At 36.0% G+C, this 25,226-nt stretch overlaps 1 protein-coding gene and 1 pseudogene across 3 annotated transcripts; one reads left to right on the forward strand and one right to left on the reverse strand.

Moving 5' to 3' along the window:
- The first annotated feature begins 310 nt into the window (after window positions 1-310).
- Window positions 311-1,660, forward strand: LOC149140076 (E3 ubiquitin-protein ligase ATL23-like). 3 transcript variants are annotated; one of them, XM_089449048.1, is made up of 2 exons: window positions 311-443; window positions 854-1,660. In XM_089449048.1, exon 2 carries the CDS (start codon window positions 918-920, stop codon window positions 1,476-1,478), a length of 561 nt encoding a protein of 186 aa, XP_089305174.1. In that variant the 5' UTR covers window positions 311-443; window positions 854-917; the 3' UTR covers window positions 1,479-1,660. The 3 variants fall into 3 exon arrangements, with proteins under 3 accessions (XP_089305174.1, XP_089305173.1, XP_089305175.1); XM_089449047.1 differs by having other exon boundaries at window positions 344-504; XM_089449049.1 differs by lacking the exon at window positions 311-443 and adding an exon at window positions 519-662.
- Window positions 1,661-2,171: 511 nt separating this feature from the next.
- LOC149140077 (glutamate decarboxylase 1 pseudogene) overlaps window positions 2,172-25,226 on the reverse strand; it is a 31,585-nt pseudogene continuing 8,530 nt past the window's right edge.

A 25,226-nucleotide genomic window follows, 5' to 3' on the forward strand; every position in this document is an offset into this window, starting at 1 on the left:
GAGAGTTCTCCCAGAAAAGGAAACGGGAAACGTTTAGATTTGATATAATTGGATATTCGGGTACGCTATCAAGGTTAACGGATCGGATTGATGGAGGAGGTGAAATCACGCCAGCCGAGTAGGTGAAATCATTCACGGGTTACAGAATCCGGAGAAAAGCTTGAGCCGACGGGCAATGCTGTTACCAGTCCAATTCAGGCATTTAATGCGATTACGCTGGAGACATGTGGACCATCCACGTGGCAATTAAGGGCTTGTACGTCTGCGACATTTTATGTCAACACTAGACCATTGCATGACTGGACCGCTTTTTAAACTATTTTTGAAATGACCTATTAAGGGGGCCTGGTCACTGAGGAGACCCGTGGATAGCGAGGTGCCCATCGTTTGGATCTCCGGCTTTGGACCAGTAGTTGTAACACCTGCCTGCATTCGAGAGTTCAGTAAGATTTGGAATTCGATAGAAGAAGAAATTATTTTCATGTCTATCAAGTTAAAGATAGTGTATGTATGGCACAGATTGTTTTTTATCGGATTCTCACAGCTGTTAGTTTTTGGGCAACTCATTCATTTTGTCCAGAGTTAGTTAGTTGTGAAAATATCTGCGTAATTTTTCATGTTGTTTCTTTGGAAGCTCTCGCATTCTGAAATGAAGTCTCAGGGTCAATTATCTCAGCTTTAATGCAAATCCCTCTCAGTTTTTAGGCAAATCATTCTCTAATACATTATGCCAAGAACTCGCTATTAAAATATCTACAAAATTTTAGCGGTTATGTTTTGAAAGCCTAATAATACAAAATAAAATGCTTTTATGTTTCCACTTGTCTGAAATACGCTCCTTGATATTGTGCAGGGAGAAAACAGAAGATTGTGGATATTCTTGATATTGTGCAGGGAGAAAACAGAAGATTGTGGATATGATAGAGAAAATGTTTATTGCGGTGGTGGTGTCGTTCTTGTTGTTCTGTGCGGGCATGGGGGGCGTGGTTTTGGTCTATTTGTGGGTTATCTGGTACGCTTCTCTGCGCGATAGGAGCAATCAGGGGCAACGGGCATCGGAGGGCGACGGTAAACCTCTGAAGCAGCTGGGCCTCTCGGCGGCTGACCTCCAGCGACTGCCCACCATCGAATGCGGGAAGGAAGCGGAAGGGGAAGAGTGTTGCTCGGGGAACGGTCAAGGGGTCTACGACGAGTGCGCTGTGTGCCTCGAGGTTTTCCAGAGCGGGGACCGATGCCGCTTGATTCCGGTATGCAGCCACGCTTTCCATGTGCTGTGCGCGGATGCGTGGCTCTCAAAGAGCTCTGTCTGCCCCATTTGCAGGAGGACCGTCGCTTGCGAGAGCGATGGCGCTGCGGAGGCATTGAGGGAAGAAATGGGATGTGATGAAGAATCGGGAACTGGTCGTGGTCCGCCTCCGGTTGAGAGCATCGTGATCCGCGCGCCGAATGCAATAATGCGTACAGACTACAGAGGTTGAGGCCCTGACCACGACTCTGGGCGGGCAACGAGATTTTGTTAATATTTCCCCGGGTGATTTAATTTAATCAGCCTGAAAGATTCACGTATTTATCATAGCATAAAGTCTGTAATTATATCTTTATTTATATTTGTTTTTGGGTACAGGGAATTTGGTAAGATTCTCTGTCCATTTTGCGTTCATATTTTGGGCATTTGTTAATATTTCGTTAATGGAGCTGACCTACCCCTCTGTTAATCTTGATGTTAGTTTACTTTTGGGATCTTTTAATATAGGCTTCTGAGGCCAGCAATAAGCATCTGGGTATGGGTATGTCCGGGTCGGATCTAAATAATTTTATATCTCCAACCGTATAGAGTATGTAATATAGGTTAGTTTTGAAATGTTTTATTTTTTGTGGGTATATATTAGACCTCCAACTGTATAAGGATATATAGAGTTTATATATCCTCATGTTTTATAGTTTAGATCTCGGATATATAGAGTATGGAGTATAGTTTAGTTATATGGTTTATATTTTTAACCTTTTTGATATGTATTTTTAATCAATTTTGGGAATAGGAAATTGTAAAATTGCATATTTTAAATATCTCTCCTGCGTTTAATATCTCTGAGAGGTACGTATTGCTCGCCATTATCCTGAAATGAATTATAGGTTAGTGCTTATTGTTCGCCATTGGGTTGAATGGCGTTATTATGATGTGTTAATAGTGGTGATGTTCACACTGACGCTGTGTTATAATTTTGATGGTAAGTGAACAGAGGTCGTTTCAGAAATTGTGATGGTATGTGAATAGAGGTTTTATTTCCCATTGTGATGATGTGTGAATATTGTTCGTGTGGCTGCTGGTGTGCGAATAGTCGCAGCCATCGCAATTCTGATGTGTCTGATATAAAAAGGTTGTCAAAATCATGATGGTATAACGATGGAGTATAAATTTAAAGCTCTTTGTATCGACAAAAAGGAAAATATCATGATAAGGGGTGAGTAGAGTCGTCGTTACACTGATGATGTGTGATAAAGCTTTTTCTTTGCCATTGTGGTGATGTGTCTATAAGAAATGATTGGCAAAAACAATGATGATGTGTCAACAGGAAATGGTTGTCAAAACTATAAGGACCTGCCAATAGAGGAATATATCTAAAGTTACTCCAAGAAAGATTGTGAGAGATCGTGTTTGGGCTAATGAGATAGGAGAATGCCATCCAAGAATACTGGAAATTTAGATAAATATTTAGTTTATAGTGTATATACTAGTAATTGTCCCAAAAGGTACAAAGAGAGGCCGATAGGATTATTAAATTAGAATTGTTGAATTTCTCTAGAGGAGATGTTGGTCCAAGTGAATTATTAGGCAGTATAAGAGGACCCCGAGTTTAAATAAGGGCTACTAAAACGCTCTTATAAGCTCGCACTCTTTTGAAATTGATTACCCATAAATATACCACAACACTCAAAATAAACAGATCTAAACCAACAAATATGACAATACAGGCGTGGCTTAAACTCTAGAACCGCCAAAATCATGGAATGTAATAATTATAAGAATTTACATCTCTTTTTAGAGTAAAATTACCTTAAGTTAAAAAAACGGATAAAGTCAACACATTCACAACCTCTGGCTTTGTAGCATGAAGAGCATTTCAAAAAATTTTAAGAATTAAATAAGGTGAGACTGAATAATCTGAACAATGCCATGAAATGGAATGGAATGCAAATGAAGACTCGGCCGAAATCCACTGACAATGAACGGGACTACAATGCAATGTAATGAATAACAAGAATTGAGTGGGGAGCGCTATGCTTCCCTGCTGTTTTGTTTTGTTCCCAACTTTCCACCACTCATACAGCTGTGAAATTAAATTAGAAAAAATCAAGCTCTAATAATAACAACGGGCATGCATGCAACCCAGCCCATAAACGGAAACAATACCGGGTAATAATAGAAAGCTTCCCTTAACTTAAAAAATCTTCGAGCTTTATCCATTTGTAAATCTGGATACGAAGTTGGCTTTTGACAGCCTCATGCTTAGAAATCAATCATCCCTATAATGTGTAACAACTGCCTGTAAACTCGGCAATGGTATTACAACTAATAAAAGTTTGATGGGCAACAACAAACCTCGAACCCCAGACGTATGAGCTGGTAATATTGAGCAATTATTTGGCTGGCCCCTGCAGGGTACATGGTCATGACTTTAATTCAAAGATGTTTTGTCCAAGGGAAACATCCAAATATCCCATTGACCTAATAAATTGAAATGAAATACAGTGATCATCAACTAAGAAAATTTGTTTTAACCTTTGGAGAAGTTGAGGGTGAAGGTGGGCTGATCGACCCCCAAATAGTTGATGTGAAAGATAAGATCTTCTGGGAGGTCATGCTTTGCTCTCTAGATAACCCATCCGATTCCGGCATAGACGAGTCCATACTTGTTCCCGCTCACGTTTATGCTCTTCACCAATGGAAGCCGAAAATCCCATTCCAAATCAGGATAGAGGAACGGTGCAATAAATCCGCCGCTTGTCGCGTCCACACGTATGGGTGTGTCCCACCTGCAACCATTGGGCGCAATCAACGGTCATGACCACAATCACAATTTTCAACCTGGTCAGTCCTATTCAATGAGCAGGTAAATCGAAGGAGATCTGATGGCTCACCCTGTTTCCCTGTTTTTCTGTAGGAGGAGATCGTTCAACAACTTGACATTTTTGAACTCGCCATTGTAAGTAGAACCCAAAATGGCTGCCACACAAATAGTGTTCTCGTCAACCATCTCAACAGCTTTGACGAGATCCATCACATAGTACCCTCTTTCAGTTTAACTTCTTTCAGCTCTACGTCAAAATATCGAGCAAATTTCTCCCAACAAACCTCCTGGACGAACTCTGTTATCAACGGCTTATGTTTTTATGTTGCTGATGATTGACATGTTCCTTTTCTTTACAACATGCACCTGTATTCATTGATGTTCTTTTAAAAATGCAATTTAACACATCACGAAAGTAAAAGGTCTTGGAAGGGTCCTTTGTCAAACCCGGACCTGGATCATGGCTAAAGCTTTCTCATTTTTTTTCCTAGCTAGGGTTTGGAGAGTTTGACTTGTACCAACTTGTGATAAGCTATTGGTATGTATTGTAGTTCAAATTTAACACTTCAATTAGCTTTTCTATTTCAAAGTTTGTTCTTGCATGTGTTATCTATTATTAGAGTAGTGTGCATATCCCAAGGGAGGTATAGATCCCAAGGAAGAATGTGCATGCATGCATGCCACAAAGATCCTCAAATTGGGACACACTATTTCTAACACTTCTATCCATGTATGAGGGTGCACCAGCAGAGTAAATTAGGGTTAGGGTTTGATTGAGACAATTTGGGCACTTCATGCATGTGACCAAATACATTGTATCTTCCATTTGTCTCTTGTTCTATAAAAGAGACATAAGCTCACCAATGTGTTGGTTGGCGAGTTTTAGTTTTGAGCTACAACAATTTAACTATTTTTCTTTCAAAAAATAGAAGATAGATACACCATTGAGTGTTCCACATTGTGTATTTGCTCTTTGTAATTTCCAGCAGTGTGTGTTTGTACATTAATGTCTTTAGAGATTGTTATTTTGATTGAGATCTTTAGTTTATAGGCTACATAGGTTTATGTTAACTTATCTAAGTGCAGAATCTACTTACCATGGTCAAAAATTTAACAAGTATATCATTCTCTTAACATTTTTTTCTTTTTGGAGGGAGGTTGGAGGGTGTTTTTTTTCCTTTTGATGGGAGGGTGTTTTTTTTTCCTTTTGATGGGAGGGTGTTTTTTTTCCTTTTGATGGGAGGGTATAGGGTGAGTGAGTCTGAGGTTTTGGATCATACATAATTAAGGTTAAAAATGAATAAAGAAAAATCATAAAAGAACACATTGTTGATGTTTGTAGCAGCGGACAGATATTTCTGCATTGGCTAGGTGTCAAGCATGCAGGAATCGTCCAAAGCTTCCCTAGGAAACTTGCTCAATTTATTGAGGAAGTTGTTTTTATGATTTAGCCTAAGTCTAACATAAGAAAAGCACATTAATTAAGTTAATTAATTAATGTTGGCTATTGAGCTAGGAAATCTAAGGAAATGTAATTTTAATTACATTAGTGAATTTGTTTTAATCTCAATAGTTAATCTCAAATACCATTCATCACTTTGGACATTTGGGTTAGGGATTTAGCTCAATGAGAAATTGTAAAAGCAAGCCTAAGGAGTGGAGAAAGACATAACAATTGACAGAGATTGAGACAGTGATTTTCTCAGGAGCTGAAGAGAAAAGAGGTGTCCAGCAGTGAGAGGAAAATTCTAGAGGAGATTGAGTGGAGGCTCTTCAGCAAGGAGGCCATACCAATTTCTGAGCAGAAGTTTTGCAGGGGCTGTACAAGGAGAGCCGAGGTCACACATGCCATGCGGGTTTAGTTTCAGCAGGCCGCATGTGTGAAAGAGAGGCTGTGCGCAGGCTGTACATACTACAGCACTTCTGCAAATTAGATTTCTCAGGGGCATATTTGCCAGGTTTATTTGCTGTAATAATTATTCTAATTTTCTTTGTAGGCCAATTTCCCAGTAAGAGAGCCTCACTGTTCAAATAATTAAAAGTCAAGATCAGTTGGAGAAGAATTTTCTGTGTGAAAGATGTCCTGTATTTTGCTTCTGCTATTTCATTTCTGAGTTAAAAATCCTAGTGTATTTTATTCAGTAATTGCAGAAATAATTTTTTCGGGTTATAAAAATTACTAGGAATTATAATCAGATCTGGAATCTAGAAATTAACATCCATCAATGCCTTGGTACACCAGTGACGTGGATGGAGAGTTGAACTGTCCAACAAGGTTCCTTCTCATTGTGCTTTGCCCCACCCAAATGGCATATTAAACAGGGGTGAGGCCAGGTCCAAGTCCAATTGAATTTGGTGGAACAGATACCCCTGATACCTGATAACTAAGCCAAAGAAAGTCCAGGTTATGATGTGCAACCGCTCATGGTGTCTTCTGGAAGCACTTCCAACAACAAAAAAATTAAGAAAGAGATATGCTTTCGCATCCTTTCTATGTCAAAGGAGAAGGCAAGTGGCATATGCAATGCCTATCAATATGCAAAGTACAATTAGAATCATCATATCTATCGGACAACGTACAAACATAATCCTCAATGCAAGTAGTTATGCTACAAGATGCACAAAGGCCTGAAATCAAGAATAAGGAGTCGCATCTTTAGATATAGCCAGAAGATGAAACAAAGCCTACTGGCGGTGCTGTATGCTTATCCAAAGTATGGACTCTGTAAGAGACTTGCTCAAGGGTCACTTCCTTTGTAAGTTTGCACTATAGTATAAATGAACCAAAGCCTGCAGGGATGAAACATATGCTTAAGGCTTAAACAAAGTATGGGCTCTATCAGAGAGTTGCTGACAAATCTTGGAAAGGTTCACAACTTCACAATCCTCCAATCTGTGATCCCCCTTCCTAGTTATTAGCATAGCACACAATCTGCACGGAAGCACAGTAACACTGTATCCTTTTTTGCTTTCGTCTCCTTTTGATGGCAGGTTATATGGTGAATCTGATGTTCTAGATAGTACATGATTAATTGTAAATATGCAAAAAGAAAATTTTAAAATAATGAAAGTAATACATGCTTATTCCATAACAAGCTAGCTCCAAATTTGAATAGCCACCATTTACTATTGGATTCAATAAACAGGCTCGGTACATGCTAGCAAGGACTACTGATAGCCTTCTAGTCTCTAGAACATAATGAACAACAATGCCATAATTTTCTAGCACAATCATAAAAAGAAAAGAAAATTTATCAACAAATATATGAATTTGCCCATACTTCAGAAGCATTGTGAAATATCACCAGAAATAAGCAGAAACTTCGCATAGCAGGACATCTAATTGGAGTTTCAAGGATGAGGCTATAAAGCCTTCAACTGCAAATACGAACCGAAAACATAGAAGATTTGAAGTCAAAGGTAACTATAAAGAAGATATCAAATGTATGAATAACAACTTCTTACAAGATTAGGAATCTTCTCGGATTGATCCCTTGAGTTTTTTAGAGTCCAACCACCATCAACACCCACATCCAGAATCCCCGAAAAGTTCCTAAAAGCAATAATAGATAATTCTCTGCATAAATTAAAAAAACTTATGTTAGCTCGAGTCTGACAAACAGACTTTCTAAAAGTTTGGAGAAAGCATGACACTTATTAATACATCCTAATCAATTCTATATGCATTACTTGCGCTTGAATGGTAGATGCATATCTCGTATACCCCAAAAACCTGTAGCCCAATTTCTCCTTCTGTTCTTGTTTCCCATATCATGTTTATGATAATATAGACACTATGAGGTGCAATGTTATATATACACACGGATCAAACCCCTGATTAAATTATGATTAAACTCATTTTTCAATTTTTATTCTAAGCGAAGAATGTTAAAAAATAAAATATAAACATAATGTGTGTCGGTATTCAAGAGTTCACAGCAGAAATTGTCAGTTACTCTTGAAATCTAGATCTGCATAAGGGTTTCAACTTAACAGGTCTCCTCCCTGTATGTGTATATATGTATACTTTGTTAAATTGTGTACACTTCATTAGATCGAGTACAGAGAAGTGAAAGTCACAAGAAATCAAAAGCAATAACATTTCAAAAGCAAAGTAATGTGAACAATAGAAACGAAATTCCACACGATATTGAGGTGCCTTTTGGTGAGAAGGACTATATCAATGCTTTGTCGAGCCCCACTTGCTATGTTTGGAATTCGAAGTGCCTGAAACGCCTTCCCACCATAGATTTTCTCAAGTCTGAGCTTCAAGTAAAAAATTACATAATAACTCAATCAATCCAAACAAACTACGTAATTAATCAGTCCTTGGAAAAAGCAAAGCAGTAGAATGGGGGTGAAGGAAGGAAGGAAGGAAGACGTACCGAGGCAAGGATTCCTGATTATCTTGAAGCAAGAGTTGAATGAACCGATCCATCTGTATCAGCCGCAGCGCTGCTCAAAGCCATTTTTGGCTGAAATCTGAATATCCAAGGGCAGATCTTCAACAGGCTCTTATTACACAGCGGCTTCAGCCAGTATGTCGTCGATTGCAGGAAAACTGCGGAGCGGAATTGAATGTGGGAGTATGGTGTTTAATGGAGGCTTTGACAAAGGGCGAGCTTGTTCACGGCGCTATGGTTGCTTCTGCAGCGCTATGGTTGCTTCTGTTTGTAACATGTTCCTATGGTTCCATAATAGGAAATGATAGTGCTTCATGGCGGAAAGGCATGGGATTGATGATTTTTCCACATGAAAAAGGGCAGGCTTTTTTTATTTTCTGCATAGAATCTTTTTTCATGAGCTTTAGTGCTTTTTTGACTTTCTGTGTTTTCTTGATTTTCTGTTGTTTCTTTTTCTGGTTCAGATCAATGGTTGAAAGTGTCTCACCTGATCAAACGGAGTAGAATAAAAATGTTGACTAAGAAGTTGATGCATAGGAAGGCCTATCGGCCTAATAAAATATAATTATTTAATTTTAAGGTTATACTGATTATCATATTTGACATTTTTTTAAATATTAGACTAATAATTTGACTGATTATTAAAGTTTATAAAAGTGTATATATTTTATTATTTTATGGATTTGAAACTATACTTTTTTTAGAAGATAACACAATTTTTTTAGGAAACAATAAAAATATGGTAGGCTTGCTTAGGCTATACAAATTGTTATGTTTATGTAGCTGACAGGAATCATGTCTACCTTAGAAATTTCATCTTTCTTATGGGGTTTGTACTAGCCTTCAACAAAGAGTTCAATATCAATGATAATGGGATTCGTTCAATATCAATGATAATGAGCTTCCATTGTCGTTGCCCTACTTAGGCTTCAAGGCTTTTCACCGTGAAAGATTGTTACATGAAAATGAGGGAACTTTTTATTTTGGGAGGCAATAAGAGTTGCCTAATGATGGTAGCTTTGAGAACATTGATAAGGAATATAACCATTTTTTTACCTAGAGCAACTTTTAAATCATCTAGATTAAGAATGCATCCAAAGGAATTACTAAGAGGAACCATGTTCATGGTACATGATGCATTATTCCAAACTTATGATAGTTACTAGAGATAGGTTATGTTCTTCTATAGATTTCAAACCTAGCCTTGGTTTTGAAGTATATATTAGCACAAATTAGAAAGCCAACATACCAAGTAAATCACTTTCCATGTTGTATATTCTTATATCTGCATTTATTCATTCTCTACTATATGCAAAAAATTATTATAACTTTCACAATATAACATTTTGCTGATATATATATTGAGAGGGAGACTCTTGGAATTCAAATTCTAGTGTCTCTTCATTGTCTCTATTATCCTATTTACAATATTTACAGACGTTTCCTAATCCCAAATATTAGATTTCAACATTGCCCCCATGGTGCTGAGTCCAAGCATCATTCCAAATCTTTCAAATTTTTCTCTTCCAGTGTTTTGGTGAAGATGTCTACAATCTACTCATTTGTGAAAAGATGGCATAGGTGAATAGTCTTGGTCTCAACATGATGTCAAACCAGATGATACATTGTATTGATATGCTTCGTTCGATCATGGAACTTTGGATTCTTAGACAATTTTATTGAAAAAATGTTGTCAATCAAAAGAGTAGAATGCACTTGTTTCACCTACAAATCTTCAAGAATTTTCCTGAGCTACATAATTTCCTTCGTTGCTTCTGCAATTGCCACATATTCAGCCTGAGTTATGGAATCTACTAGAACTGATTGTTTGTGTGACCTCCAAGAGACAAATTTTGATCCATGAATCATAACATAAACTGAAGTAGATACTCCATTTTCTTTATCTCCATCAAAATTTGAATCAAAACATTCCATCAAGTTGAAGTCATCCACCAATGTATACTTAAGTCCAATATCTCAAGTTCCCTCCAAGTAGCTTAGAACTATTTTTGCAAGAGACCAATGACCTCATAAGGCTTTTGCATAAACCTAGAGAGGATTACAATAGCAAATGAAATGTCAGGTTGGGTAGTAGTCAGGTAGTTGAAACTTCCTATGAGTTGTCTGTACTTTGTTACATCCTCGAATTCATTTCCTTCAATGGATGAGAGATTTAAAATTATATTCCATTAGAATAGTAAAAGAATTGCACTCATCCATGCCAAATTTTTTCAACATATATCCAATGTACTTCTTTTAAGAAAGGAATATAAACTTCAGATGTTGGGTTACTTCAATATTAAGATAGTAGTGAACATATCCCAAATATGTCGTTTCAAAACCTTTCCTCGGTTCTTTATTTATGGATACATTGTAATTTTCACAGTTTGTGTCATTAGAATATCATTTACATACACCACAAGATATAAATGTTGGCATTATGACTAATGTGTTATCCTTGATGGCAACCTACTTGATGTGTTGTCTTTTGATGGCAATCTACTTGATGATGATGTCAACAGGATTTGTCTCCATGTGAGAGAGAGTTTTGGTCAAAGAAATAGTAGTTCAAAGAGAGGAATGATAAAAATGAAGCTTGAAGAAATATACACGGGATATGTGAAGAAAATCCGTTTACACACGCAGGTATGAAGAAGAAAAGGCGTGTATAGTTTTTGCACCATGATATTTTAAATACCAAGGGTATTTAACATAGTATTGACACATGGTATTAAGCCCAACAACAAATATTTGATCTCGTCCAAGAATACCATTAACACTAGCATGCGTTTGACTAATGGTATTGTTTAAGGGCTAAGCTATATAAGGAGATGAAGATCAAAGTGTTTGGGTGTGCAAGTGATGAATATTTGATGAATAATTAGATCTGAAGCAAGTATGCATGTAATGAGCTATTAATGATTTGCTTGATATTAAACTACCTTTGCACCGAGGAATTTGATGATGGATCAGATACAATAGATCTGAAATGACAATATTGCTTATGGGTTGATTTTATCCGTGATGATAATGTTTTGACGTGTGATTATTCTATGTATGCCGAGATCTAGGTGTGTATGAAGTTTTGTTGTGCAATGAAGAGTTTTTGTCAATAATTGTAGATTTGTACATGGGTTTGATAACCTAAAAGGCGCGTACACACTTGGGTTTAACACTGGTAAGCCACGTATCTATTTAGATCTATACATGAGTTTGATTCTTGAGAAGCATGTATACACGCGAAAATGTTTTGAGGAAAGCACGTCTATAAGCTACGATTTTGCTGGAAAAGATGTTTGATAAGTTTAAATATTTGCTTTTGCTTTCTATCAATGAAGTCTTACTTGATGATTTGGTTTAATACTGTGAATTTTGAAGTTGAATTGATTGATTGAAGAATGATAATTCTACTATTTATTTGTCATTGAAAATTAGTGATGGTTATGTGATTATTTCAGAATGATGTAGTGGATCTGTGTATGATTCAGTGTTTATTTCAGAGTGACAATGGTTTTGTTCCAAGGTTCAATGTTTTGAGGTCTATACGTGCGTATGCTTCAAGGAAGTTGCATATACACGCGAGTTTGCTATAGTAAAATAGTGTATATATTCTGATAGTTTATTGATTTGGGCTTTCAATTGATTCAGTAAGTTGATGCAGTGTTTGGGTTCAGTATTAGTATTCTAGTTACATTGAACTAAATGTTTTGGTTGTTTCAAAATAAATTGATTGATTTGGGTTTCAATTGATTTAGTGATTGGTTGATTCAGTTGGGTTAGAGATTGGTTGTTTTAGTTAATGATTGAGTTATTTGTTGCAATGATTAGTTTCAATTTTGATATTTGGTTTTGGGTTTAAATGATGATAGTTGGTTCAGCCTGAAAATTTGATGAAATGTAGCCTACAGTTGTGATGTGTTGTATCAGGTAGATCCAGTATGAAAATTTATGAAACATGGTCCATGGAGGTGTTGAGGGTTGGAGCTCCCTTCGAGTGGGTGCCAATAAACATGATCAGGGGGTTGGACTCCCTTCTAATGGGTGATCGAGAACGAGAGAAGGTTGTAACCTTCTACATGTGGGTGCATGTGTGTTGATATGAGTCTGTGCCAGTATAATATTGTAAGAATTTTTTCTTTATAATAAAAAGAAGACAAAGACGACAATAGTGGTGGTTTTTTCCCATATTGGGTTTCCACTTAAAAATCTCGGTGTTCATGTGTTTTGATGTGTTTCTTATATGTGATGGTTTATTTTGTTCTTATTGCACATGGTTATTGTTTAATTAATGTTTAAGGAGGTATTGATACACTAGGTCAAGTTAAACAAATGATGAATTAACAGAAAAGTAAGTTTACTAGTTATACGTTTGTTGTTTGCATAATAGTCATGTACATACGTTGGTTCCCTTTAGTAAAGTCGCATACAAAATATGGATATGTAATTGAAAATCTAATGATTTTGAAATAATGATTCACCCAACCCCCCCCCACCAACACCCCTTAGTATTTTCCCCAACAATTGGTATCAAAGCCAAGTCCTTCAAAAGAAGCTTGATCACTTGAAGGAAGATTCATCAAGGTGAGTAATCAAGGAGTATTTTCTATCAGGCCACCTTTATTTAATTAAACTAACTTTTTCTTTTGGAAAGTTAGGATGAGAGCAAACTTGCAGGCACTAGGAGATGACGTATGGGAGATCGTTCAAAGAGGATATTAATATCCAGCTTCCATTCCCAAAGATACTATAGGAAAGAAATAATATGAAATCAATGCAAAGGCTATAAATGCCATCTTGGGAAGTCTAGATGAGTCTGAGTTTGTGAAGGTAATGAAGCTGAACACAACAAAGCGAATGTGGGATAAGATTATCTAAAGTTATGAGGGTGACACTAAGATAAAAAGTGATAAACTCCAAACATTCAGAATATAGTATGAGACACTGAAAATGCATGATGATGAAAGCATTGCAACATTTTTTCTTAGAGTAGATGAAATTGTTAATTCCATGAGAAATCTTGGTGAAGAAATAAAAGATGCTACTATTGTTGAAAATATTTTGAGATAAGTAACTCCTAAGTTCGATTCCAAAGTCTATGGCATTGAAGAAATGCAAGATATGAAAAGTCTTGCACTTGATCTACTCCATGGAATATTAACAACATTTGAGATGAGGAAACATGGTCCTTTTGACACGAGAGAAGCAACCTTCAAAGCTACTACAAAATGAAAAGAAAAGGAAGAATCAGGTTATGAATCAGAAGAAGAAGAGGAAAACTTCGTAAAGAAACTCAAAGTGGGTAATGGAAGATTTAGAGGTAAGCTTCCCTTCAAATGTTTTGCTTGTGGTAGAGTTGATCATTATGCTGCTAAGCGTCCCTATAGAGAAAATCATGAGAAAGGAAAAAAAGCTGCAAAAATAGATAGGAGAAGGTTTGGAAACAAGAGAAGTTTTTATACACATGAAGATAGTGATGGTCTTTGAAACGATGAAGAAGGTGAGTCTGATAAAGAATGTCAATTACTTATGGCTTTTGAAGATAGAAGAAGTAATGAGTTTGATGGCCTATAATAAAATGATATTTTTATTGAAAACATTGACATGAATTTATCAGATGAAGTAACAGTCACAAATGTTAGCAAATATTCAAGTTTGGGAGAAAACTGCTTTCTATTAATCAAGAATGAAGAAGACGTAACAAAGAATTATCAAATATGGGCTTTTGTTCTAACTTCATTCCATTTCCTTGTCTATGAAAAAATGATAGTGATGATGGCAATGAAACAAATAAACTTGCACTCATGGCTAAAAGTGAAAGTAAGCACTCTAAAGAGAAAACAAATTCCAAAATGATGCCTATAGAAGCAGAAGATCAAGGAAAGTTAGAAACAATGGAAGTGCAAATGTGCATATGCTAAGCAAAGATAATTATCAACAATGGAAATAAAAGATGAAGTCTAATCTAATGAGCCTTGATGTGTGGCATCTAGTATGCAATGTTTGTACCAAGATTCCTCCATTTGACGAGGAAGTGTAAAAGAACAGTAAGGCTTTGATTGACATCTTTTGTAACATACTTGATTCAACATTAAATAAGGTTATACATTGTACAACTACAATGAAAGTGTGGGATAAACTACAAGCAATCCATGAAGAAATTCCAAAGAAAGATTCATCAGCAATGGAACTACCAGGTAATCCTATCCTTGACAATGTGTCAACCTTTGTTATGTCAAATGGAGTTGTCGATTCAGAAGAAGATAGGTTAGAAGAGATTTTTGATCTTAAAACAAAACTTGGTATTGCTTTCAAAAATATTGATAAGTTTCACGCATATGATAACAAGGATCATAGAAAGATCATCGGCTTCCAGGTACTTTAAGGGATATTGTTTTTCTTGTAATATATTTGATTACAAAGCCATTTATTGCAATAGAAGGAATATGAAACATAAATATTATGATTCCTCTTCTCATATAAGATGTTATGCTTGTAACAAGTTTGGGCATGTAGCAAAAAAATGCTCCAACAAGTCGATGTATCGCCACAGACAACATGGTAAGCAACCAAATAAGAATATTGATGTTAGAAGGCCTAAAAAGGATGGATCCACCAACATTTCTCATAATAAGTAGAAAGAAGAAGAGCATATAAGGTGTGGTATTTCTCTTTGGTAATTCAAATAAGAACGTGAATGGTACATAGAGAGTAGATGCTATGATCACATGGCTCGAGATAAGAGTAAGATGTAGTCTCTGAAGAAAAACCAATATGGTAATGTTATTCTTGGAACTAATGTTCCAACAGAAGTTATGGGAAACACTAAAGCCATAATTAATAAACATAGAGGAGCAACAAATGATTTATTAGTTTAAGGACTAAAGTAGAATATTCTAACTATAGCTCAAATGGCAAATAAATGAAATATAATTGGGTTTACATCAACCAAGTGCAAGGTTATGGATAAAGAAACTGGAAAATTCATAGAAAGAGGATATAGAAACTCAGACAAACTATATGTAACTCTGAAGTTGTAACTCTAAAATTTTTCTCTATCCATCCAAATTCTCTCCCTCTTTCATATCAATGCCATACCAACATTGAAGATAATGCAAATATTGTGTCAGATGAGAGAAAGACTCCCCTTTTTATGCTAATACCATTTCAATTCAAAATAAAGAAGTACGACCTATAAGATAAGCATGCAAATTAAGGAAACAAGTTGCTAGCAAGTCTCAAGCCAATGCCATGCAATATTTGAAAACTGAACATGCTCCCCCTAGGCATGTAATGAATTTGTAATCACAGTCTATCTGCTATTGTAGCCACACATCATCTTCATTGGATTAAGCCTCCTTTCCAATTGCAAGAGACTAATCCTTATGAACCATGACTCTAACTAACTTTGAGCAATGATATACAATGAAGTACAATACATACAATGCTTCATGGAGAAAATACATGGTTGTGACAAGAACATAGGATTGGCATATGAATCCCCTATACCTATCACCAACCATGACTCTATGGATCCCAGTTTACATTATGCACCCAATTGAGTGGTGCTACATCAAATATATACAAAATAATACATGACTTGGACTTCCATTGACCCATACATAGAAAATGACAAGGCATGCTAGACACCATGGGTATTGCTATGAGAAACACACCCAAAATATGACACAATGATAGTACATGGCTTTTGAAACTGCACACATTGATGCTCTTCTTCTAAACATGCCAAAAATAATGAAATAGCATGAGTACATGGAATCAATGAGCTTAAATATATGCTCCATATAGAAATAAAAATAATAATACTATCCATGGCATATGCCTTGAGTACAAGGCCCCCATGAGTAATTTCATAATCTCTCCACATGTAGGAGTAATAATAGAGGTACTGAAAACATCATATGCTAGTTCATGGCCACTCAAGACCTTGGCCATCAACATTCCATCAATGAATATCCTACATCAAGATCATAAACCCCACTGGCAACCACCATGCTCCACGTAGGTACAATAATAAAATCATATAAAGACAACAACATGGAAATATGTCATAGAAGTAGCATCAAATATATAACCTCATCATGAGCAACGGCATTCTCTCCATCTATAAATAGTGCTATAAATCAACATGACTCAACCATATGAATATCCAAACATCATAAGAAACATCATGCTCTTTCTCCATGTAATAGCAACATATAATTGAACCATCTAATACATATCGGTAGCATGCATGATTCATCTAGAAATGAAAACATAAGAAATAAGGCATATCCTCTAGATGGGAAAACTCTAACACATCATTAGATATCGATGGCAGTAACAAGTATAATAAAGCATGTCATAACTATGATCTAGAAATGAGAACACTAGTAGCATGCCAAATTTTCCATGCAACCATACTATCTCATACAACGAGTCAAGTGTGGTACCAACAATAAAAATCATTCTACATCAAATCAATGTCAAATATATGCAAAACGAGTTCCTCAATGCTAACTCTTTGCAGGTTCATTAGAAAGCACACATTCTCCCCTTGAATGTGTGATCCTTCATTACACAACTACATTGTTTCCATACCTTCATTAGAATCAATAGAAACCAAACATATAGCTGCTCCAAAACTATCAACAGATGAACATGACTGATATAACTAAAATAAAACTGAAATAGAAATATTCAGAAATCAAAATACACTTCAAACCTCATGAACATTCCTTGAACACAATATACCTCATGAGCGTATTGATCCTGTGGGCCTTAATATGCATGGCTAAGCTCAATCAAAAACTTATTACTGTTGCTACTCCTTAAGCTACCAAAACTCCCCCTCAGACCATGGTAGTCACATGCATATTGATGCAATCACGTAAATCTAACTTGAAAGACTAGACTGCAGTAGGGACTGATCTCATCTACTCAGAATCTGATGATGAGAGTACTCTCTTGGTCTCTTCTTACTTTTCACTCTTCTGTTCAGCACATACACATTATCCAGTGCCTTGACTCCCTTGGAAATCACTCTCTTTGACCCTTCCTTTCGAATGATGCAACCTTTGTAGTTGAAAATCACTTCCTTACCACCATCAACCATTTGGATCACATTCAATATATTATGCTTTAGGCCTTCAATGAGCCAAATATTTTGCATTTGTCCTCTCCTCACCAATCTTAGCTTTGCCACCTCCCAACACTCTAGTTGTTTCACTACCTTCAAACATATCACAACCACTCTCGATTTTATTGAGAAAATTAAATTTTCTCTTATCTCTTCAAATATGGTGTGAGAATCCACTATCTATATACCACATGTAAACTTCATCACGACAAAAAGTGCAATGCCACATCTTCCTAGTTGTTTCTCCTTCTTCCATGTGTTCCTTGGTTATACATTCTCCCTTGACCGTTGACTTTGAATAAATGGCCTTAATGATCAAAGAATCTTACAATCCTTGGCCATGTGTCTAAAATTATGGCACACATGACACTCTATATGACCAAGATATGTAGCCAAAGGATCCAATATTTTGCTGCTTATACTTGACCTCCATCTTCTCATAATAGATTTGAATGTAGGTACTCTTTTTAGTTGATCATGTTGTTTCATGGATGTGTGTAGTCTCCTCCTACAATCAGTTACCACGTGATCAAAATTGTGACAATTGAATCACTTGATCTCATCCATCAAGTGGGAAAAAGAGTTTTGATTTCTCCTCTAAAATATGCCACCATCAATCCTAGGAGCGAATGGTATCCTTAGTTCTCTTCTTTGTTGTTTCTAGTGGATCTATTTTCTTTCTCCTTTCTTGTTGCTATTGTTGATCACATTCTTTGCTACAAGCTTATTTGGTTATTCTTTGTCATTCTTTATTGCATGAAAACTTTTCTTGCCCTTTGGAAAATTAGTGCCATATTTTCTCACTGCTATGGTGCTCTTCAATTTCTCCAACTTTTGGTCCCTTTCCTCAAGATCCCTTCTCAATTTGTCAATCAGACCTTCAAGTGCTTCAACATAACCCTTCCTATCATTTTTCTTGCTGAAATTTAATTCTTCTAGTCTTTTCGATTCTGCCATGTATGTTCTCAAGGTAGTGATCTCTTCCTTGATATTTTTCTCATTTTGATCACAAATCCACAATTTCATCTCATACTCCTTACATACTTTTTTTAGTCTACCAATTTCATTAGAAATATTTTTAATAACAACCATGGTAGATTCATATTTAGCTTTAAGGAGTATATAATTATGATTATCATCTCTTTCACTATGATTATCAACATCATCATTATTTCGCTCCTAGGATTGATGGTGGCATATTTTAGAGGAGAAATCAGAACTCTTTTTCCCACTTTATGGACACATAAAAAGGTGTTACACTTTAGAGTTAAAAAAAAAAATTCCCCATACCCTCAGTCGTGGTTACAATAAGTCATGGTGTTCCTAGGTTTGCATGCCATCTTAGGAATGAAATTGGTTATACTCGTATACAGCTCACTCAATTCAGCTGCAATATTGAGCATGATGCAATAATGAGCGCTTAAGTCATTAGGGTGAAAATAATAGTACGTCATATGCTGATCCTTTATTAATGATGCAAAGGGGGCCCATCCTTGAGTTTCTTACCTTCCTTGAGTTTCTTACTTTCCTTGAGTTTCCTACTTTCCTTGAGTTTCTTACTTTGATCTTCGATCCATCCTTGATCCTTCCTTGAGTTTCTTACTTTCCTTTATAAGGTTAACATATCTAAGGAATTTTCAATTTTCTTAATAAAAGTCGACAGTAAATTTATTTTAAACACTGTCCCCCATCTCAATAAAAAAATGTCCTTAAGCCTCCTTTCGGCCTTATCCTCACTTGTTTTTGAGCATTTTTTAAATATTAAAAAAAAAGGTGTACTTTAAAAAAAAACAAATCATATATATCATGTGTCGATGTTATAAGGAAAAATCGTCAGTAAATTCTCGATTAGGATATTGATTATTTCAAAATCCTCATCACACATCATCATTGGATTGACATGAGGCATATAACAAGAAGCCATCTGACCTTGTTGACATCAATGCCAACAAGCTCCCATTTTGGCATTGATGTAATTCTCAATCCAACATCTGAGGTTGATCTCCATACACTCTCCAAAACTGAAGTTGTAACTCTGAAGTTGTTTTCTATCCATCCAAATTTTCTCCTCCTTTCATATCAATGCCATACCAACACTGAAGATAATGGCAATATTGTGTCAGATAAGAGAAAGACTCCCCTTTTTATACTAATAACATTTCAATTCAAAATAAAGAAGTATGACCTATAAGATAAGCATGCAAAATAAGGAAACAAGTTACTAGCAAGTCTCAAGCCAATGCCATGCAATATCTGAAAACTGAACATGCTCCCCCTAGGAATGTAATGAAGTTGTAATCACACTCTCTCTGCTATTGTATCCACACATCATATTCCTTGGAATAAGCCTCCTTTCAAAGTGCAAGAGACTAATCCTTATGAACCATGACTCTAACTAACTTTAAGCAATGATATACAATGAAGTACAATACATACAATGCTTCATGGAGAAAATACATGGTTGTGACAAGAACATAGGATTGGCATATGAATCCCCTACACCTATCACCAACCATGACCCTATGGATCCAAGTTTATATTATGCACCCAATTTAGTGGTGCTACTTCAAAGATATACAAAATAATACATGACTTGGACTTCCACTGACCCATACATAGAAAATGACAAGGCATGCCAGACACCATGGGTATTGCTATGAGAAACACACCCAAAATATGACACAATGATAGTACATGGCTTTTGAAACTACACACAATGGTGCTCTTCTTCTATACATGCAAAAAATATTGAAATAACATGAGTACATGGAATCAATGAGCTTCAATATATGCTCCATATAGAAATAAAAATAATAATACTATCCATGGCATATGCCTTGAGCACAAGGACCCCATGAGTAATTTCATAAGCTTTCCACATGTAGGAGTAATAATAGAGGTACTGAAAACATCATATGCTAGTTCATGGTCACTCAACACCTTGGCCATCAACATCCCATCAATGAATATCCTACATCAAGATCATAAACTCCACTGGAAACCACCATGCTCCACGTAGGTACAATAATAAAATCATATAACGACAACAACATTGAAATATGTCAAAGAAGTAGCATCAAATATATAACCTCATCATGAGCAACAACATTATCTGCATATATAATTAGTGCTATAAATCAACATGACTCAACCATATGAATATCCAAACATCATAAGAAACATCATGCTCTTTCTCCATGCAGTAACAACATATAATTGAACCATCTAATACATATCAGTAGCATGCATGATTCATATAGAAATGAAAACATAAGAAATAAGGTATATCCTCTAGATGGGCGAACTCTAACACATCATTAGATATCGATGGTAGTAACAAGTATAATAAAGCATGTCATAACTATGGTCTATAAATGAGAACACTAGTAGCATGCCAATTTCTCCATGCAACCATACTATCTCATACACCTAGTAAAGTGTGGTAGCAACAATAAAAATCACTCTACATCAAATCAATGTCAAATATATGCAAAAAAAGTTCCTCATTGCTAACTCTCTGCAGGTCCATTAGAAAGCACACACATTCTCCCCCTGAATGTGTGATCCTTCATTACACAACTACATTGTTTCCATACCTTCATTAGAATCAATAGCAACCAAACATATAGCTACTCCAAAACTATCAACAGATGAACATGACTTATATAACTAAAATCAAACTGAAATATAAATATATCAGAAATCAAAATACACTTCAAACCTCATGAACATTCCCTGACCATAATATACCTCATGAGAATATTGATCATGTGGGCCTGAATATGCATGGCTAAGCTCGATCAAAAACTCATTACTATTGGTACTCCTTAAGCTACCAACACTCACCCTCAGACCATGCTAGTCTCATGCATATTGATGAGATCAAGAAGATCTAACTTGAAAGAATAGACTGCAGTAGGGATTGATCTCATCTACTCAAAATCTGATGAGGAAGAGTACTCTCATGGTCTCTTCTTACTTTTCACTCTTCTGTTAAGCACATACACATTATCCGGTGTCTTGACTCCCTTGGAAATCACTCCCTTTGATCCTTCCTTTCGGATGATGCAACCTTTGTTGTTGAAAATCACTTCCTTACCACAATCAACCATTTGGATCACACTCAATATATTATTCTTTAGGCCTTCAATGAGCAAACATCTTTTGCATTTGTCCTCTCCTCACCAAGATTCACTTTGCCACTTCCCAACACTCTAGTTGTTTCACTACCTTCAGACACATCACAACCACTCTCGATTGTGAAAATTAACTTTTCTCCTATCTCTTGACATATGGTGTGAGAATCCGCTATCTAGATACCGCATATAAACTTCATCATGATAAAAAAGTGCAATGCCAGATCTTCCTTGTTGTTGCTCCTTCTTCCATGTGTTCCTTGGTTGTGCATTCTCCCTTGATTGTTGACTTTGAAAAAATGGCCTTAATGATCAAAGAATCTTAAAATCCTTGGCCATGTGTCTAAAATTATGGCACACATAACACTCTATATGAACAAGATATGTAGCCAATGGACCTAATATTTTGCTGCTCATACTTGACCTCCATCTTCTCATGCTAGATCTGAATGTAGGTCCTCTTTTTGGCTGATCATGTTGTTTCATGGATGTGTGTAGTCTCCTTCTACAATCAGCTATCACATGATCAAAATTGTGACAACTGAAGCATTCGATCTTGTCCATTAAGTGGGAAAAAGAGTTATGTTTTCTCCTCTAAAATATGCCACCATCAATCCTTGGAGCGAATGATATCCTTAGTTCTCTTCTTTGTTGTTTCTGGTGGATCTATTTTCTTTCTCCTTTCATGTTGCTATTGTTGATCACATTCTTTTCTGCAAGCTTATTTAATTATTCTTTGTCATTCTTTATTGCATGCAAACATGTCTCACCCTTTGGAAAATTAGAGCCATATTTTCTCACTGCTATGGTTCTCTTCACTTTCTCCAACTTTTGGTCCTTTTCCTCAAGATCCCTTCTCAATTTGTCAATCAGACCTTCAAGTGCTTCAACATAACCCTTCCTATCCTTTTTCTTGGTGCAATTTAATTCTTATAATATTTTCGATTCTGCCATGTATGTTCTCAAGGTAGTGATCTCCTCCTTTATATTTTTCTCATTTTGATCACAAATCTGTAATTTCTTCTCATACTCCTTACATACTTTTGTTAGTCTAGCAATTTCATTAGAAAATTATTTAATAACAACCATGGTAGATTCATATTTAGCTTTAAGGAGTATATAAATATGATTATCATCTCTTTCACTATGATTATCAACATCATCATATCTTTTGCTCCTAGGATTGATGGTGGCATATTTTAGAGGAGAAATCATAACTCTTTTTCCCACTTGATGGACACGTCAAAAGGTGTTACACTTTAGAGTAAAAATAAAAAAAATTCCCCATACCCTCAGTCATGGTTACAACAAGTCATGGTGTTCCGAGGTTTTCACACCATCTCAGGAATGAAATTGGTCACACTCGATTGCGGCTGACTCAATGCAGCTGCAATATTGAGCATGCTACAATAATGAGCACTTAAGTCATTAGGGTGCAAATAATAGTATGTTGTACCCTTGATCCTTTATTAATGATGCAAAGGGGGCCCATCCTTTAGTTTCCTACTTTCCTTAAGTTTCTTACATTCCTTGAGTTTCCTACTTTCATTGACCTTCTTACTTTCCTTGAGCTTCTTACTTTGATCTTCAATCCATCCTTGATCCTTCCTTGACTTTCTTACTTTCCTTTATAAGGTTAACATATCTAAGGAATTTTCAATTTTCTTAATAAAAGTCGAAAGTAAATTTATTTTAAAGACCCTCCTCCATCTCGATAAAAAAAAATTTGTACTTTAAAAAAAAGTTCATATATATGATGTGTCGATGTTATAAGGAAAAATCATAAGTAAATTCTTGATTAGGATATTGATTATTTCAAAATCCTCATCACACATCATCATTGGATTGACATGAGGCATATAATAAGAAGCCCTGTGACCTTGTTGACATCAATGCCAACAAGCTCCCCCTTTGGAATTGATGTAAATCTCAATCCAACATCTTAGGCTAATCTCCATACACTCTCCAAAACTGAAGTTGTAACTCTGAAGTTGTTCTCTAAATATCCAAATTCTCTCCCCCTTTTGTAGAAATTTTGAATAATATGACACTTATTCATAGAGATTATCCCGATTATACACTATTGCGAAATACATGCACAATACATAATCTCCTCTACGTTTGATCATCAATTTAGCAGCATGAAAAACAATGAAACATCAATCGCATGCACACATTAACACAATATGTAACCCGGGGAAAGCATACAGCTGAAAATCCCACACTATCTGTATATTATAATGATTGAGAATATGTAACAATACATAGTACAATACTCCTCACAAGTACTCAGTAGTACTATCTCCACCTGTTACACACAAAACTAGCTCAGATCCGAACAAGTCACAGGTTCAAATCTCCTCCGCTGCTTTGCATGCCTCTACTACACAATGCTTGGTGAAAATCACGTGAGCATAGGTTATAATTCCTTGGTATTGGCCCACACTACGCAATCCTCATTGGCATAACTCAATCCCTTTGATTGTGCAAGATCTCATGCACAACTATAGTCACAAATGATAGCAATCTCAACCTCTAACACCTGTCTCCACTGAACTGTACATGCACTGAGTTAACTGATGTATTCTTTAGTTGCTTTATGAGTTAATAATTAGTGAATTAATTAATATTTAATTCACACAACTCATCACTAGTGTATTCTTTAGTTAGACTAAAATACAACTAGTTCAACCAAGTCAAACTGAACACAACTCCATCAACTCCACAATCAACTCCACCAAACTCAACTGCTTGAGTTCTAACTGAAGTCCTGCATGCAATAGCTCAACTGACCCACAAAGAAAGCATATTTCCTTTTGACAGCTGCATGTGCCACATCTGTAGCTCAAACTGAAGTGCTCCAAGAGAATAAGATAATGTTTATAGTCCAAATATTATTATGAGACAATAATATTTCACTATTCTATTTTTAGCCTGGCAGTCTAAAAATAGAAACTTACCCATATGTCTAAAAATAGAAGTCCATCTATTTTTACAAACATGACCAATCATCCACAAATAACATACTGCAACTCATAGACCATGATCCATATGTCTAAAAATAGACATAGTCTAAAAATAGACTTTGCGCCAAAAATAGCCTGCGGGCCCACTTAGTGAAGGCGAATTCTTTCCACTAAGCTCCATCATCTTGTTGCATTCTCAATGCTCCCTCTCAACAAGATATCGATTATCAGCAACCCCTATCCTGCCTCAGTGGTATTCAAATTTTCTCCTGGTGAGCGCCTTCATTAAGATATCAGCATCCTGATCCTCCGTTGGAATGTATGAAAGTAACATGATTCTCCGCTACACACAATCTCTGATATGATGGTACCTGATGTCAATGTGCTTAGATCTATCATGAAATACAAGATTAGGCAAGAGTTTAATGAAACTCTGGTTATCACAGTAAATCATAGTAGGCTCCAAGTAAGAAACGAACAACCCGACCAAAATCTTCCTCATCCATATAACCTCG

This window comes from Pinus tabuliformis, chromosome X, assembly GCF_031772625.1.
Source record: "Pinus tabuliformis cultivar Carrire ecotype Pingquan chromosome X, CPIR1, whole genome shotgun sequence".
In the NCBI taxonomy this organism is placed as follows: domain Eukaryota; kingdom Viridiplantae; phylum Streptophyta; class Pinopsida; order Pinales; family Pinaceae; genus Pinus; species Pinus tabuliformis.

What these genes read in the sequence shown, in the direction of transcription:
- LOC149140076 (XM_089449048.1), top strand. Translation starts at nt 918, where the DNA reads ATGATAGAGAAAATGTTTATTGCGGTGGTGGTGTCGTTCTTGTTGTTC.